We start from the raw sequence: 19181 nt of genomic DNA, 5'->3' as shown, positions 1-19181 counted from the left end.
CACAGGCGGCGGAACTAATTGCTCTCACCCGAGCATGCATCCTGGCAGCAGGGACAACCGCAAACATTTACACAGACAGTCAGTACGCCTTCGGGGTAGTTCACCACTTTGGGCTCTTATGGAAAGAGAGGGGATTCTTGACTTCCCATGGCACACCCATCCTGCATGGAGATCTAGTCTCTGCCCTGACCGAAGCAGTCCTCCTCCCCACACGGCTGGCTGTGATCAAATGCCAGGCACACAAGAAGGTGACAGACATTATAGGACAGGGAAATGCACTAGCTGACATTACTGCCCGAACCACAGCCGAGAATAGGTCCACGACCCATATGTACGTAACCAGGTCACAAACTGAGAAATGGAAAGATGCTAGGGAAACGATTAGGGATATCCAACTAGCCAGCACACCACACGAATTAACTGAATGGGCCCGGGTGGGATTGAAGGACGATGACGGTTGCTGGCGAACTAAAGACTCGAACAAATGGTTGCTACCCGACTCATACTTGATCCCCATGCTGACCATGGCACACTCCCCCGCACACATAGGGTCTGCCCCCATGATCGAACTCATCTCCAAAGTCTGGCACAACGACAAAATCCCAGACTCAGCCAAACGTCTGGTCCAACAATGCCTGGTATGCCTCCAACACAACCCTGGGAAAGGAACTGCTGTACCCCGGGGAGGGTTTGGGGTTCCCAATCACCCCTTTGAAGTCTTACAAATGGACTATGTCCAGTTAGAAAGGTGCCAAGGTTTTAAGTACGTACTTGTCGTTGTGTGTGCCTTCAGCAAGTGGGTGGAAGCCTACCCAACCCACGACAACACCGCTATGACTACCGCAAAAGTACTACTGAAAGAATTCTTCCCCCGATACGGCCTTTGTCGAATTTTGTGGAGCGATAACGGCCCCCACTTTGTAGCCGAGGTTATCCAACTCATCTTAAAGGGGCTGGGTGTAAAATAGAAGTTCCATGCGGTCTTCCATCCCCAATCTGCAGGCTTGGTTGAGCGACATAATGCCACATTGAAGCTTAAGAGAGCAAAAATAGTTGCCACCACAGGACTGAAATGGCCAGATGCTCTCCCGCTAGCATTGCTATCAATGCGTTCCACCCCCACTAAACACCACTTAACCCCCTACGAGGTCGTTTTCGGACGGCCCATGAACCTTTGGACTGCACCAAAGCCAACATCCATCCACGACGTCCCGGACGTCCTCATGTCTGACTATTTGTATAACCTAACTAAAACGTTGTCTGTTATCCATCAGCAGGTGCTGCAAGCCATTCCCGATGTTTCCAGGGGCCCCGGGCACGACATCCAACCCGGCGACTTTGTCTTAGTGCGTAACTTCCAGCGCACCAAGAGTCTGGAGCCCCGGTGGACGGGCCCCCTGCAAGTCCTGATCACCACCCGAACAGCTCTTCGAGTGGAGGGGAAACGCAATTGGCTGCATGCACACCACTGCAAGAAGGTATCACCGACCCTGACGACCACGGACAACATCACCGCCCAAGAAGAACTCCTGGACAAAGACCGACCATCCCTGAGCCGCTGCCCAGATACGGAGACACTTGAGTTAGTGAAATATCCCGATCCCACCGTGCCATCCATGGAAGGGTATAACTTGCGACGAAAGGAGGGAACTTCGGCTAAGCAGACCACAAACTAAGTGGAAATCTCAGAGCGGTAGCCTAGTCACCTCAAAGGCCACCAGGAGAGAAACTAAACAAAGTCTGTGGTTCTGCCCGCTACCGAGTCCCTTGAAGGTGATGGAAGCGCCTGACATGAAGATGATGGAAGCAACCGGACGTCCGAAGATCCACTACAAAAACCCAAAGACTGACAGAATGCACAGCTCAAAGACTATCGCACTTTTCATTACCCTTCTCTTTTGCCTTCTCCTCGTGGTCACCTTCTGGATCATGGAGGAGAGCACACCCGCTCATAAGACATTGCTGACCACCGTTCAACCTACCACTATGAAAGAACACCATTTGATCTCACTTTCTCCCCAACTGCGAGAGAGGCGTAAGGAGTTCTGGAATAACTCTTTTGTGCAGTTGCTCCACCAACACAATCTCGCCGCCAACGCCACTAATTGCTGGATCTGTGGATTGCTACCACATGCCACTGGACACTCCATCCCTTTCATCCCTTCACCTTTTTCTGTCCATGGTTCCTGCCTCGCCCGGCTAATCCTCCTGCAGGAAAGCTACAAGGACAATGCCACTTCCGGCAACACTGTGTCACACTTCTACCATGGGTTCTGGCTGAACAAAACTGGAAAAACTTCTGCCCCCTTCTGCCCTCTGAGATCAAACACTTCCTTTCACATGAACATCCCTGCCAAAGAACGAGTTGAAATGCAAGTGTTCAACAACCCAGCCAGACCCACCTTCTCTTACCTCCGGAAACGAACGGCCGCCACCCTGACAGTGGCCCTATCCGTCATCAACATCACTGGATTTGTGTGCCTCGAAGGCCTGGGGGCGCAGCTGGTGGGCCACAGCTCCTGCCTCATCACCCGAACATTGGACTCAGTTGATCCACCCTCCTTTGTTGCCTCCCCGAATATGTACTTCATCTGTGGTACTAAGGCCTACACCTGGCTCCCGAAAGGTTGGGGAGGCACCTGCTACATCGCTTTTGTCCTTCCTCCAACATACGTGGCTCCAGCAAACCATCACCGACAGAAACGTGCCAAAGACCTTGTACAAGCCGACTCCACCGGGGCACAGTTCCTGGATGCAGTAAAGGGACTTGTTCCACTCTGGGGTCCAATGGCAAACAGCCGTGCCATCCGCCACTTTACTCAGGCAGTCGAGACGGCGATGAACATTACGGCTGGCATCCTCGCCAACAACACCGCCGAGCTTCAGGCCGTCCGCCTGGTGGCTCTTCAGAACCGCCTCGTTCTAGATGTGGTTCTGGCTGATCGTGGAGGAGCATGCCGCATCATTGGGTCCAGCTGTTGTACCTACGTACCGGATAACTCACCCTCAGTCTACAAAGCAATTGAACACCTCCACAGACTTTCCACAGAGGTTCATCAGGAGCAAGAAGGATGGTCCCTTGGGAGTTGGTTTTGGGACACTATTAAAAGTTGGGGGTGGAGGCTGTTTTCATTTATCCTAATACCGATTGTGATACTATGTGGATGTTGCTTGGGGATTCAGTGTCTGCCACCTTTATGTTCGCTTTTTATGAACTGCATCTGCCCTAAGACTTTGAACTGTGAAGCGGAACGGATGAAAGCTCTGTATGAGGTGGAAGTTCGTAGTATTATGGGGATAGATCCGAACTAGACAAGCTGGCGAGATATGTTAAAAGGGAGGACTGTGGAAATTTAGCTTGCAAACTGAACATTATCTGCGCCATCTTGTCTCTCCCCAGCGCGACACACAGGAAAGCGCACGGCAGCCATCTTAGGCACCCTGGTCTCTCCCTGCTCATTGCCGATCGCCAGCGCGTCCCCCTGGCGCTGCAAGCATCCCCCGCGCGCCGGCCACCCCCGCTCTCTCATACACGGGCCATAAACCCTCTCCTTCTGCGCGACCCTGCCATGGAACCGCATCCCACGCCTGACCGACATCCCATACATGGTCATGCATCTCTTTGATAACCCCCTTCCTCTGCGCCCCATTGTCCGAACCGATCCCAGGCCATCACCTAGCCCTGCGGATGCAGTTTATTGTCCCTACTGTAAGGGAAACGCCCCACATCAAAGGGATTACAGTAGATCAAGGCCCCCCACCCCCTGAGACCCGACCGGTCACACACACCCCCGGGAATTGGCGGAATATCCTGCTGTGTGATAGCCATCTCCTACTGTGGGTGGGGTGGGGACTTCCACTGTAGATATGTGTGGGAACGAGCTCGAAGTGGGGATTCTGAGGATGTTCTTTCTTACATCAAAGTGATCTCAAGAATGTGCCATGTATGATAACCCTGCAATAAAGTCATAAACCTGTGTATAAGAGGCCAGGCCTCAGAGATGCAGTTAGAGCACCTCGTGACGATACCTTGCTGTCTGATCTGATGTGTTCTGCTCCGACGGAATAAAACTTTGTTTCCTGCCTTCCAGTCTCCGGCGCCTGCCTCTTTATTGGTTTAACATCGAATGGTATAAGAGGCGATTACCGCCGGGCAATACTTGAAGGTTATCGACTGAAACTGCCGCTACCGTTTAACACCCCCTCGCCCAGCTTCATTGACTTTAAACCTTATGCCCGTCGAGCCCGATACTATGGTTTGAACAAAAGACTGTGACTATGAGCAACTTGGCCCAGTCTCTTCACAATAAAGCTGAGTAGTAATCATGTATGTAGTCCTGGGATGCCAGAGGTAGTGACATAGACAAGAGATACGAGAAGAGCAAGGAAAAGGCTGCAGAAGAAGAGAAACAGAAAACTGCTACAGGGAGAGAGAGAGACACACATGCATACATATCAAAAGGTAGAGCTGGGAGAGTGAGAAAACAGACACAGACAGTGAAAGACATGGACACCAGTTCATGAATACCAAACATAAGCACATGGACAAATACAAGGCCAGGGAGAGCTAGACAACAAGACATTTACGGTCAAACATGTAGGCACGGACATTACAAAAGAGGCATGTAGACAGAAATAAAGACCCAGACACCAAAACAGACAGAAAGGAATTGAGACATGTAGATACAGACACAAAGAGAGACACGGGGAACGCGAGACAGGAACATATGTGAGAAGACTGTACAAATACAAGCCAGACAGCCCAGAGCGCAAACAGAAAAAGGCATGAGGAAATATTTCACTGAAAAATATGCCTTTACAATGGAAGGGCATGCTCACTTTGAAACTATATCACACCAGTACCTGTACAATAATTCCAAAACACATATGGGACCAAGGGGCATATTATAAAGAACAGCGTTAAAATTATTGCCGCTTTAGCGGCGGGAAACTGCCGCTAAAGCAGCGATAATGGGCTTGATAATATGCCCATGAGAATTCCAATAGAAGCCCATGTTCACACCAGAATATGGGCTTCTATTGGAATTATCAAGGGCATATTATCAAGCCCATTATCGCAGCTTTAGCGGCAGTTTCCTGCCGCTAAAGCGGCGATAATTTTAACGCCGTTCTTGATAATATGCCCCCAGATATTTAAAACCAAACATCCGGGAACTGCTGCCATGTAGGTGTGACACAGCTTCACCTCTTTCTCTTGAATCAAGAGACTTGAAAAGGATATGCTTCCTTGTCAGCGACTGTATGAGGTCCTCCACCTTGGTCTGAAATTCCACAATAGACTCACACTCGCATGGATCCTTTTCTGAAAACAAGGAATAAAAGTGTTAAAGGGAATGGAAAGTAGAGGTCAAAGACTTCATTCAAATAAACACTCTGAAACTTTGAGATACAAAGAGGGAGGATGAGATATTCCCAGAACATGTTGCCTCTTCATAAAGATTTTGCACTGGGTAGGATGCTTCTTGCTTAAATGTTACAATACGCCAACAGATGTATTTGTAGATCAGCCCTTACCTTCAAGGGGTTTTTATTTGCAACCTGGATAAGAAGTTATGGTTGCTATCACATTACATTTTTCCAAATGCCTCAATCATCCCTCACACTCCAACAGGTAGATAAGCTTTATCAAAGCAAACAGCTTTGACGTGTGTGTCTAGCAATACTCTCAAGCTTCTAGCAAACACAGGGTACCACCCAAACACCTCGTCCTGCCTTGCCCAGATCAGCAGGAGCACACACAGAACAGGCACAGTACATGTAGTGGCACACGTTTCTACACACAAAACTTTTACAGGACAAGCAGCTGCAGAAATGAAAGTTTACTGTTCTGAACATGCATGGGTGAGCATTTCTCCAATAACGCGGTGGGTGGAGGCGACAAAAAGATGGGGAGGCGTTCCTTCTCCAACATTTATTTACAGATTTTAATACAAGCGGTCCTATTTCTTAATGATCAGGAAGCTAACATGTCTAAAGCCACTAGATGGCGCCATAGGCTTGCTCTCCCTGTTTTATTTTGTTTCATGCATTAAGTCTTGTTTAAAACTTTGAAGCCGGCTTTTCTCCTATCAGAGCTTTGCTTCCGTTTCTTGCCCCAGATGTAAGCCTTCATAAAAGCATGAGGCCTTATCACATAAAGTGAGCACTGTGAGTGCTAAGTTTAGACTCAGTCTCTACCACAGATTTAGAATGACTGGTGGCTTAAGAATTGAAGAGCGGGAGTAGTTCTTTTTTACCACCTTAGACAGTGCTAAAAGGTTGCTTGTCACAGGAACTTTCAAAGCATGTGCTGCTTTTGGCTGCAAATATAGGCCCAGATTTACAAAAGTGTCACACAAGGCCAAAGTTGCTGTGGTGCGTTGCATGAGCTGGAGAGAGCAGAAAAGAGCCATACCTACTAAGAAACAGTACTATCCTGCTCTCTCTAGTGCTGGCGCACAATCAGGCTGCCTAGAGCCACACACACATCTTTGCATCATAGTGCAAAGGTGTCTGCATCGTGGCTAGCATAGGTTTGTATTGGAAGGTTAGCCTTCCAGTACAAAATACTATGCTTAGACTAACTTTAAAACGTTTATGATGTGTGCTACACAGTGCAGTACATATGCAGAGTGAACCAACTTAGGAGAAATATAAGTATTTCCCATTTTTATGCCTCCTTCAAAACGAAACATATTTGGTGCAAAACCCTGTCTACTATTGTTATTAGATAGGGTTTTGTGTAAAAACCATGGGTAGTTGCATGGAAATGCCCATATTCCACCCATAGAACTAGGCCTGGGCGTGAGATTCCGCTTCGCTTGCAGAGTGTGCAGAGTTTTTCCCACTCCGTGTAGTGCACAGAGTTCTGAAAAACATCTGCTCCGATCAGATCTGAGGGATGCCAAGGAGCAAGGCAGCAACTGCTACATCTGGCTACAACTAGCTGACGGTCTTCAATCTTGATTATGTTTCTAGGAACTGGCTGACACTCTTTCTTAGCTCTAGGTAAAAGTGGGATGCACATCACTGGTAGTGGGGTCTCTTATTAATCCCTGATATCTCTCAGTGGACCTCATTCACTTTCATCAGTTATTATTTCAATCTTATGCTCAAAGCCTTCACTAAAATTGGAAATCCCCAAGGCATGTTTTATCCCCCTACTTATGAGAGTGCTTGATTAGAAATGGTTCCAAAGACCTTCACTACCACCTGCTATCAAACATATATTTTTTCAAATACAATTCTAAATTGATTTAGGTTAGAATTGGGAGTAATCATCTATCCTAGTCAGTGCATGTCAGTTTGGTTTCCAGTAACATCCAGCATCTCACTAAGCAAATGTGCTTGTCTAGTTATTGTAACACTCCCTCCCAACAGGCATACCAGCGAGCATCTGCATGCTCTATTTTAGGCTACAAGCCCCCAGCCATGCTACGTGGGACTCATTGTGTACATGACGTTGGAAAGAAAGCTTTTTCAGACATAGGGGGTGGCATCATATTACTCATTTGGAGCCATATTTACGCGCCCCAGTACCTCGCTCTTGCACCATGCAACGTGGTGCAAGGGCAACACAACTCAAAAAAAGATTTATGAAGCCTCACAAGCCCACCTTGCATGGCCCTGCGTGGCTTCATAGATCTCGAGTAATGTAACGCAGTGCAAATTGCATTACTATGCACCAGGAAGGCATTTCCATGGGTAGTGCTTGGGTGTTCCCACACAACATCCATGGATTTTGATGCATTTCCAGATTTACAAGAACAGGTAAACCTGGGAGGGTGCCCAAAAATATACACCTCCCCAGGAGAGGCAAAACGAGGAGAAATATCTATACTGCTCCTCGTTTTTTCCTATTTCTATGTTTGCTGAATTCTGCAGCAAACAAAGAAAGAGGTAAAAAACCTCTCAGGATTGTTTTTGTGCAGGGAAGCACCCCTTCCTGCACAAAAACAATCCTGCATGGCACTCTTGCAATATGGCAGCCCATTGTGTGCCAGCGCTGGCGGAAAGATAGGAATGTGCAGTGTTCTTTTAAATACGGTTCCTTGCCTGCCCTTTCCCTGTCATACAGCGCACCAAGGTGACTTTGTAAATATGCCCCTTAGTGTTTTGTGGCCAACTGTCTCATCTGGTGGCTGTAAAGGACGAGTTTTGCAGCTTTACAAGCTGAGCCTCACATCGGTGGGATTGGTTTGTAGAGATGATCAACATTATATCTGGATTTTCCGGCCCCCTGAAGCAAGTTTCCCTTCCTTTGGAAAGTGCATTATCCAGTCAAGGTAGGTGCAACAGGCATATGTAGACAGGCTCATATATGTATTCTACAATACATACATACAGGCCTGATTAAGTGCTAAGTGCGAACATGATTATTCTTAATGCACGTAAAATGAATACAGTATGTGGTGCATGAACAGGGCCAATGAAGCGGCCATCATTTCGGCAAGCTAATAAATGTGTGTATGGATTTTGATATTGTCCTAAATTCATTCAATCAAAACAGAGAAGGAAAAAGTCCATTCTGTGGTGAACACATAGGGGCATATTTACAAGCCCTTATTGCCACCGGAGTATCACTTTTCTTATGCTCCTGTGACACAGCACCATTTTCAATTTTTACAAGGTGGCACTAAGCTACTTAGCGTGGCTTACCGCCACCTTGTAAATATGCCCTTTTCTGCCACTCTGCGGCAAAAGGTCAGGCAATGGATGTTGATGTGGGCGTTCCACCGCAACACCCATTGCTATTTGACACTTCCCCAGATTTACAAGGAGGTGTAAATCTGTGGCAGCGCCAAAAACTAACACCATACAAGAGTAGGCATTAGAATGGGGCACAAGGATAAATGCTTTCATTTCTCCTTGTTTTTGCTCTTTCTATGTGTGCTGCATTCTGCAGTCCACATTGAAAGAGCAAAAAGATATTAATGATTGTTAATGTGCAGGAAGGTGTCCCTTCCTGCACATAAACTATCATTAAATAATGACGATTTGCTACTTCTATGTGTGCTGCATTCTGTAACAAATATTAATTATGGATTGTTTATGTGCAAGCTGGAGCATCTTCCTGTGCCTAAACAATCAATCCCTGCAATTCAGGCACCCTTGCACAACGGTGCAAGGGTGCCTGGGTTGGCATTAGGCAGCTAATTTTTTGCGCCAGCAGTAGGGAAAACACAGGTATGTCCGTACTGTAGTAAATATGGCACATCCCTGTGTTTTGAAAATGTCAGAGCATGGCGCTGCCAAATTTGGCGCAGCCCCGTGCTCCGAAATTTTCTAGTAAATATTTCCCATAGTTCATAAATGTGGCAGCTGAGATATTCTACAAGGGAAGATGACTTTGTATTTTTCGTCTTGTAGAAAGAATGAATAAAAGTAACAGTGAGCTACTGTGTATGTTTGGAACAAGAAGTATTGTTCTAATATCCTGTATAATAATTCAGGAGCCAAGCATGAGTCAACCCCTCCTCGTTCCGTAGAAAACTATGTTTAAGAAAGGTATAAAAGATACCTGTGAAGAGGTGGGGCAGGCACATGGACCAATTGCTGGACAGGATGTTGAAATACGGAGTTTGAACTTCAGGCCTAAAGGTATATTAAGGTACCCGGGGGGCATTACATAAATTTGTACAATATGAAGAACTAGTGCAGACAATGCTGTAAGATGGCTGGTTATAACTTAGGTGGTTTTTAAACTGAGAGGATGGGGTTGATGAAGTATGTTTGAGGCCTATTTAACCTTTGCTCTAATGTCTATAATTATTGCTGAGCTGTTTATAATAGTTACGATAATGTTTGTGCTCATCACTTTTGCCCCACGCAAGGTGGTATATGCATGATGCAGGGCTCTCATAAAGATTTATGAAGCCATGCAAAGCCACCTTGCGTGGCGTTTAGTGACCTTATAAATCATGAGCAAGGCTACGCAGCACAAATTGCTAAGTCGCCTTACTCTGTGCCCAGGAGGCGTTCCATGGGCATAGCAGTGGGTTTTCCCATGCAACAAACACCCATGGAATTTGACGCTGCCCCAGATTTACAAAGTGATGCAAACCTGGGGAAGCATTAAATCCATATGCCTCCCGAGGTGAGGAGTAATGAGTAGAAATATGTTTATTTTTCCTTGTTTTTTCCTCTTTCCACACACATAGAAAGAGGAAAATGCATTGTAGGCTTGTTTTTGTGCAGTAAGGTATCCCCTACTGCACAAAAATAATCAGGAATGTAAAGTAGGCACCCTTGGACTATGGTGCAAGGCTGCCTACATGGTGCTTGTCTTCCAAAATGGTGCCAGAGCAGGCAGAAAGGAAAAGGAATGTACCATTCCTGCCCATTCCTTCCCTTTCACTTTGGCGTAGAGCAGCGCAGCAAGGTGCTTTGCTGCTGTGCCCTAAGCTAAAATGCCACAAATGAGGCATTTAGTGTATAATAAAACATCATGGAGTGTGACACACCAACGTTTAAGGCTTATTTATGAGAGCCCTATGTCACTTTTGCACCACGTAACGTGGTAAAGGCATAACGCAGGGCTCTTATAAAGATTTATAAAGCCATGCCAAGGCACCCTGCGTGGCTTTGAGTGGTCTCATAAATATTGAGTAAGGTGAAGCAGCGGATATTGCCGCATCACCTTACTCTGAGCCCCGGAGGCGTTCCATGGGCGTTGCAGTGGGTTTCCCACGCAACACCCATGGAATTTGACACTGCCCCAGATTTACTAAGTGATATAAACCTTGGGAAGCATCAAATCCATATGGCTACCGAGGTGAGGCATAATGAGAAGAAATATGTTTATTTCTCCTTGTTTTTCCTCTTTCCATGTGTGCTGCATTCTGCAGAACACATAGAAAGAGAAAAAAGCCTTGCAGGATTGTTTTTGTGCAAGAAGGTGCCCCTTCCTGCAAAAAAACTATTCGGCCTGCAACTGAGGCTTCCTTGCACCATGCTGTACGGGTGCCTACGTTGGCGCTCGGGTGCCAAAACAATGCCAGCACAGGCAGATAGGACAAGAATGCACCATATTGCTTAAATACGGTGCATGCCTGCCCTTTCACTTTGGCATACAGCGGCGCAGCAAGGTGCCTTAAATTATGCCAAAATGCCACAGATTGGACCCTTTGCATTTGCTTACTGATTTTGGAGTAAGGGGCGCAGCTCTGCATATACCACCTCCTGATGAGAGGTTCTTGTACAGGTTCACCTGACTCCTAACACACTCACCTACTCACATACTCAGTAGGGGTGGAGTGATAGAAACCTGCTAGTTCAGATTTTTCGTCAGGAAAAGGCAAAGTAACATTTTGGGGCTGGGAGATCTACACAGTGTGACCCCAATAATTTGGGGGTAACACAACACAACCCTTACAGTTGCAGCAGCTCTGCAAGAATACACCTGTGGCCAGCTGGAGGACTGAAACATGCTGCTGTTCCTGAGAACACTGGTATCCCAAAGAGATAGTCACTGCATTGCCACTCACTGCAGATCTTCATTTGAAGTTTCTGTCCAATCTTGTTCATGGTTTTGAAGTCCGCTGTGTAGAAAGAGTGCTCAGCCACCGGCTCGGAGGCGATTTGCTTCAGTTCTTCTTCCACTGCGTTGCCGACACCTACAGCGAACATCTTGAAACCTGCAGAGGGCAAGAAATTATAGTTCAGCTTCTCCATACATCTGCAAACCCAATTCTGGCCATTAATGTGTGTGGGGATGGGCCTATAGGGTCAAAAAGGCAGGTCACAATCATAGGGTTCCCTGTTAATGTGGGCTTTACAATCAAAATGTAGTATGACCTTCTATATGGCTTCTCTCCTTGATAGGGAAAACATGTGAACTACCAGGCACAGCCGGTACAAGTTAGAGTGGTGGGGTCGTGAGCGGGGCGGGGAGTAGACATACGACGCGATAGAAAAAATAAAATAAATAACTAAAAAACACTTACCTTGCGCTCACCGCATCGCCAAGTCGGCAATGCGGCGAGCGCAAGATAAGTGTTTTTATTTATTTATGTATTTTATTTTCCCTATCACGTCGTCTGTCGACTTACCTCCTAAACCCCCCCCCCACCACCCACCGCTCTTACCTGTACCGGTCGCGCCTGTGAACTACTGGAGAGCACCATGTTATCTGGGTACATAAAACAAGATGAGTGAAAAGTCACTATAACTAGAACCTTTAAGTTTACTTATTTAAAAAATATCACTGAATATTCACTAGATTGTGATCTTTTAATATCAAGATATATTTTTTGATTGAATGTTCAGTTCAGCCTTTTAATAGGTTTAGGTACCTACTAATAAAAAAGCTTGCCTGACTAACCAGCATCCTCACAAGCAATGCATTGGTGGTTCTGCTACAAGGGGCTGGCTGGCTCAACAGACTTCATTCTATACAGTGCTTAATTTGTAAAAAAATAAAAGCAAATGCCAGGGCCCTTCTCAGGAGGCCTTGCAGCTTGCACCATGTTTTGTCCCTGTCAGCCAGTACCAACTTGCGGACAGTATCAACACACCTACTAACCATCACACTTCTACAATGTGACAATTCAGACTACTCCGGGCCAACCAAAGCTATAAAAATGGCTTGGGCATCAGGTATTATTCATATTTAATGTATAATAAATTAATAAAGGACTGTTGGTGTGCTCATATTAAAATTAGACAGACAGTGCCAACATGTGGTGAACTGACATAAGTGCCGGTGTTGAGAAATAAGTACTGATGCCGAGCACGGGAAACCAACCATTGGACACCCCTTTAGTCTTACTTCACTACTTCTTTAGGAACTCAGAAATCAACTGTGAAGACATAAGATTTGAGCCTCCTGAGTTATACTCATTTTCTTAGCTCTCAGCTGTGTTCAAGTCCATCACTAGGGCAGGAGCAGAGGTTTTAAATTCACACAATTTTGAGATGACCAAACACTAGGAGCATGAGTCATTGAGCCGCAGGGATCCCTGATATTTTTTAATTACATCATTTTAGTCTCCCTAGTCCTAAAAATACCAACTAACTTTCAGGTCTTGTTGTCACCAAATGCAATACCACTTTAATTAATGGAGAATACACATACAAAATCAAACTCAAGTTCAACAAATTTTCAAATACATTGTGACGTAAATTAAACACTTACAAAATGGCGGTATCATTATGGGAACATGGATGCTACTAGATCACCTTGCCATTGCAGTGTAGTGTGAAACAACCACGTACCAAGCTCCTTCGCCTTCTTGGCTGCCTCATTGATGTAATCTTGTGACCTTCCATCGGTGAAGACAATGCCCACCTTGGGAACCCCTGGCCTGGCACCACCGGAGATGGAAAAGCTATCATCGATGAGATGCTGGATGGCCATGCCGGTCATTGTTCCCTTCTCCATGTAGGACATCTTTTTTACCGCTGACTTCAGATCTTTCTTGGAATTGTGACGCCCCAGAGGGAATTCCGTCCGGACAGAGCTAGAGTACTGGACGAGGCCAACGTGTGCTTTCTTCTCACCCACATCCATAGAGTCGACAATTTGGTTGATAAACTTCTTCACCAGTTCAAAGTTCTCAGGTCTCACACTCTTGGAGCCATCAATAAGGAAGACAAGGTCTGTGGCACTGGCTCCACAGGCTTCAAAGACACAAAAAAGCAAAGGAAATGATTGCAAATTATTAAATATTGAAAGGTTTTTATCACAACATTATTTAAAACTTGACTTCTGCCGACGAGAGAAAATGGATCCTTTATCTTAAAAAGTCATTGTGTTGTTTGCTCTAAGCACATTTTAAACTTGGAGGTGTTGGGTAAAGTGCATTCTCATCAGAATAGCCAATATGGCATTGCATTCATCCGCTGGCAGCTTGCCACTATAGTTCCATATTTGGCCATAAAAGGAGTTGTTTGTATGAGTGACAAGGGAATTATGCAGAAAATGTGATCCTTCTAATCAGCGTTTCTTTCTTTGCTTGGTTTCACTGATACATTCTGCATTGGAGTTTAACAACATAAACCAGGATGGCTAGGGAGAGGTGGGCAAGGAAATCTGGAAATGGGCAGATAAAGACAGGTCACATTAAAGTTCTATATTTAGGGGCATATTTACTAAGATTTCAAGTGAAGTTGCTATGCTGCATTGCCTGAAAGAGAGAGCAGGACAGCGCCCTATTTTTAAAGATATGGCGCAGTTCTGATCTCTCCTAGCACTGGCGCACTGGAGGCTCCCTGCGTTGTGGGCAGGATTGTTTGTGTGCAGGAAGGGACATGGACATCAATTCACTGAAATTCCAGGGGTAGCAGAAGTGACATAACAAACCCTTTGACCTCCCCTTTCACTCACACACACATACTTGCACATACACTCAAATTCACAAATGTACACTTTCTCACACTTAAACACACTCTCACCCTCAAGCACCCACACAACATACATTTAAAAGCATTTTTTACATTCCTCAGCTGCCATGGAAGGGCATATTCCAGCTTATGGTACTCCATTTTTCACTATTAGCAAAGACTATATTTTATTTATTCACTTAGTGTAATAATGTTTTTTACAGAATATAAAGAGAGTAAAGCCCCAGCCGACCCTGTGTTCCCAGAACTGAATTTGCCACCTCTGAGGCCAGGTCGCAAACGCTAGGGGTAGCAAAGGGCTAGCCACGGGTCGCAGCTATTACCCCAAAATGACCGACGTGGGAAGGGATAACGTCCCTGCAGCACACATGCAAAGAGGAAATAATGAGGTAGATGCACCATTTTGGTGCAAGTCTATGCTTGCAGGTCTTTGTAAATCTCAGTTTGCAATAAAATACATGGATGAATGCACGGGAACGCCCATGCACCACTCATGTAACACCTACTTGCTGCAAAGTAGCACAAGGCTGCACAAAGCCACGCAAATTGTGATTTTCATGGCTTTGTAAATCCCAAAATGGATTTTACACTGGGACTGCACCAAACAAGTGATGCAGACCCAACACAAACACTTAGTACATTTTGACCTTAGTATTCAGCCTTTTGAAAGGAGGTATGAGTGCTGATGATGATGTTGGCAGTGATCGGCAGGTCATGCTGGGATGATTGGCATGGTTTTTAATGATATCATTATATTTAATTTTTAATAATGCACTTACTTTCAGTAACACTCTTTCAGGTGGAAACTCTAACCACAAATTCCTCACCATGAACATTTTCCTAGGTTCCATAAAGTCTTGCAATAATTTAAGTGTTGCCATTGGTCTACATTGTGCCCCCCTTCTGCTTCTGGACATGGCGACATTGAGTGGCATAAGGGTGCCACCGCTGAGCACAGGTGTAGGTTGTTCCCCATTTTTTGCACTTCCTCAGGCATGGGACATAGTTGACAAGACTCGAATTATACTGTCAGTTTGCAACAGGTAACGTGGAACCTCATTAAATTTGAAAGTCCGCTCCGCAAAACAGAAAAACAGGTGGAAGGTGAGGAATCTACGGTTAGCTACACTATCAACAAGAAAGATGGTTGCTGAAGATATGTTACTTATTCTTCTGATGGATACTTCTAAGCTTCCTCATATACAGAATCCGTACCAATGCAATGCCCTCTCCAAGAAGGTGGGCTGAGGTGAGAACTTTCATCTGGAAGACCTGCAGGGTCAAGCATACAAAATTACCCTCCCAGTGGACTTGAGAATCAATGCAGTAGTGCCTGGTGAAAGTATGGACAGATGGCCACAAAGCTGCCTGGCAGATTTCCAAGACAGGATCACCCCAAACCAGGACTGTAATGTCAGATTTCACCCTACTGGAATGAGCTCTAAGGTCCTCAGGGGAATCCTTTTAGGCTTTGTAATAACCCAATTAGATGCAGAGGATAACCAATCATAAGATTCGACTATAAATCTCTTTTCCTGTCTTTGTAGCAGCAAAACAAATGGTTGACCATCTACATGGTACTCCTTAGTCTTATCAATATAGAATCTAAAAGCACAACACGATTTAAATGGCGTAGCATCTCCACCTCTTTAGATCGATGTGGTGGAGAAAAGAACACAAGGAACCTGATGGGCTGCCCCACATGAGAAGGCGGCAAAGAGATGGTAACACGGTCAAGAGCTTCAGTGTACAGATGTGGAGAGACTTGAAAAGAGCACGGATCATAAGGGTGTGAAAGCATTTTAAAAACAATGCACCACACAAGGTTATTTGAATAATGAGAGCTGATCAGGCAAATGAAGAAAGGCTGAAAGGGCTAATAAGTAGCCCTTGTCTGTGAATAAAAGGCAGATTTGCTGAGCCAATAATAAAGCTAACAGAACATCAGACAGTATTACCTATTGGGTGCCAACTTGTTTCTACTCACACCAGTCAACACATTTATGGCTGTTATATATAGAGTTTCTGGAGGGGTGGCAAGCAGTCAAAACAACATCCACCAGTTTTAACAGAAGATAGAAACCACTCTGTTGCTCTGCTAAATCTCCACATGTGGAGGAGTAGATTTAAAGGTTTAGGTGTAGACCCCTGCACTGATGCTGAGACAGCAGATCATCCCATAGTGGCAGCCATAGTGAAGAGTATCTGCTTACATTCAGTAGATCAGAATACTAGACCCTCCAAAGCCAGTCTGGGACTGTCAGAATGAGCTACGCTCAATCTCACCTGACTTTTTTAAGCACCGTGGGATCAGGGTCAGAGTTGGAAAGGTTGAAGTTCCACTGAAGGCAGAACACATCTAAAGACCTACAAGAGGGAATGCTAGAGCACAAAATGCTTGGCATTTAGTCATTTCAGAAGTAGCAAAAGAGTCCACAAAGGGAGTGCCCAACTGTGCAATGATGCTGTATACTACTTTTGGATGCAGATGCCAATCAAGATGGCAAGATGATGACTTCTGAGCTCATCTTCCCAGATATTGAGAGATCCTACTGGATGACTGCCCATCAGGGAGATCCCGTGAAGACCCACCCAGCACGTAAGCCTCATGACCCCAAGCTGTCCTGCTTGTTGAAATACCCAGTGGAGGTTTTGTATTTGTTAGCACCTGTATCATCCTGCACTTGATAAAAGGCTGAAAGGTCTGTCAGAGCCAGTCAGATAGCATCCAGCTCTAGCAGATTTATATGATAGTGATGCTCCACCAAAGACCAGATGCCTCCGATTTCCATATCATCAGATGACCTTCCACCTGAGAAAATGTACACCTGTTATTGTCAATTCCAGCGGTGGTAAAGAGAATGATCCACAACAGGTCATATTGGCATCTGGTATCCGCCATTAGGGGCCCTGGGCCGCTTCATCTGGGACAAAGTCTTCCCCACTGTTGGGACCACCACAGACAGAAGTTACATTGAAGGCCCTCGTGTGCCTCCCAGCATGAGCTACCAGCAGGATGTAATATGATCACAGACCCAGAGGCTTCAGAACCATCAGGGTCAGGGATGGAACAGTAACTCTTGTCCAAAACATCAGGATAATAGCTTGAATGCCCTGGACCTGCTGAGGTGGGGGAAATGACATCAAGGCTAAGATGTCAAAGATGGCACCATTAAAGGGCAACCTCTGTGAATGTTGAAGATAAGACTTGGTCTCACTGATGGAAAACTCCATGGTGGACAGCACTAACCTTGTTTTCTGAAGGTGCTCTGAGTAACCCTGGGTGTAGTTTGCGTAGTAGCACTACGCGTAGCTACGCAAAGTGCACTTCGCGAGATACGCGTAGCGCTACGCGAACTGCGTAGTGCGCTGTTCGGGATGATTGCACAGTGCCGGATGCTTGTCCGCACTGTGCAATCATTGAAAATGGCATCTCGCACAGTGCGAGCTGTCATTTTCTTCCACTCGAGTCGATTTTTACTCGAGCGGCAGCTTTCTCAACGCGGACTGGTAGTTTCTCATCGCGAGCGGTCGCGAGCATACGCGACCACTCGCAATGAGAAACCTGACCTCCCCGCATTGAGCATCTCGCCGGGAGGTTTATTTACCACGCTCGCGATCGCCAACTTGATGTTGCTGATCGCGAACGAGGAAAAAGTCTCGCCGGGATGTCATTTTGCTCGCTCGCGGTCGCCAACTTGACGTTGAGGACCGCGAGCGAGCAAAAAATGCCAACTACGCTACGCATTTTTGCACTGTGCTACGTGCAATTCGCGTAGCGCGAAGTAGCACAAACTATGCAAACTACGCGAGCATAGCGTAGTTGGCCACCCAGGGTTAGATCTGAGATGACCCGAAGTGAGCCTTGCTTCATCAGCCATTTGTTGATGTACAGGAATACAAGTATTTCCAACTTGTGTAGATGGTTTATAACCACTGACATGACTTTTCTAAAGACACAAGTGGCCTGTGTGAGGCCAGCGGGTGCAGTTCCTGCAAGTCCAGGGACACTATCTAATCCTAATGATCAAGGCCAATAAACCTTGCATCAGGATCATGTTTTTGAATGTCTACTTCTTGAGGAACGATTTCAGAAATATGAGGTCTAACATCAGACTCAAGACCCCATACTTCAGATGACCAGGAAGTAGTCAGACTGGCAGCTTACTTGCAGTTCTTCCACAACTACAAACTCAACAGCCCCTTTAAGAGACAACATCAACACTTCCTTGGATGACTGCTGAAATGATCTGCTGATATTTGGGTGTAACAGGAGAAATGTGAGAGGGATATTGAGAGCCTGTAGGATGGGTAATGTTGTAACATCCCCCTACCAGTTCCAGATACCCACTAATGGGCAAATTAGAGGAGTTTGGAGGTGTTGAATTGGGATGAAGAGGAAGACGAATGATGCTGATGCTGCTCCTTGCTCTTAGGTGCTCCCTGAGCCCTTAATACCATGAGAATTGTGTATTTGTTGCTGGATTTATTGTGACGGCTGCTGCTGGTGGTAGAAGAGGCCTCTAGGGTAACCTCCAAACTTCCAGTACTGGTGATCGAATTGGTAGGTGGGATAGCAATCCCTAGGAGAGAGACATAGCCATGCTGTTCTTAAGATGCTCCAAAGCTGCATTGGCCTTCATTCTAAATAGGTCTTGCCCCCGTAAAAGAGCACACCTATCAATGAGGTCTGGACAACTCTGGAAAATCCATTTGAGAGCATTAAGGCATGTTGACTGTTAATGACAGTGGTTCCCATTGCACAAACAACGGAGTCGGTGGTATCTAGGCTAGAACCTAGAATCTGCTTAGCTGATGCTTGTCCATTTTGGACAGTT

General features: G+C 45.8%; 1 protein-coding gene across 1 annotated transcript in view; it reads right to left on the bottom strand.

The window, feature by feature from the left end:
• MATN1 (matrilin 1) overlaps positions 1 to 19181 on the bottom strand; it is a 159770-nt gene that overhangs the window by 10380 nt on the left and 130209 nt on the right. The window contains exons 5-7 of the mRNA XM_085647592.1: positions 13216 to 13620; positions 11487 to 11636; positions 5244 to 5323 (exon numbers count right to left, since the gene is read on the bottom strand). Coding sequence (XP_085503718.1) covers positions 5244 to 5323; positions 11487 to 11636; positions 13216 to 13620 — 635 coding nt within the window. The remainder of the gene's footprint in view (positions 1 to 5243; positions 5324 to 11486; positions 11637 to 13215; positions 13621 to 19181) is intronic.

The sequence above is a fragment of the Triturus cristatus genome, chromosome 3_2, assembly GCF_964204655.1.
Source record: "Triturus cristatus chromosome 3_2, aTriCri1.1, whole genome shotgun sequence".
In the NCBI taxonomy this organism is placed as follows: domain Eukaryota; kingdom Metazoa; phylum Chordata; class Amphibia; order Caudata; family Salamandridae; genus Triturus; species Triturus cristatus.
This window is presented reverse-complemented; position numbering and strand designations above follow the sequence as displayed.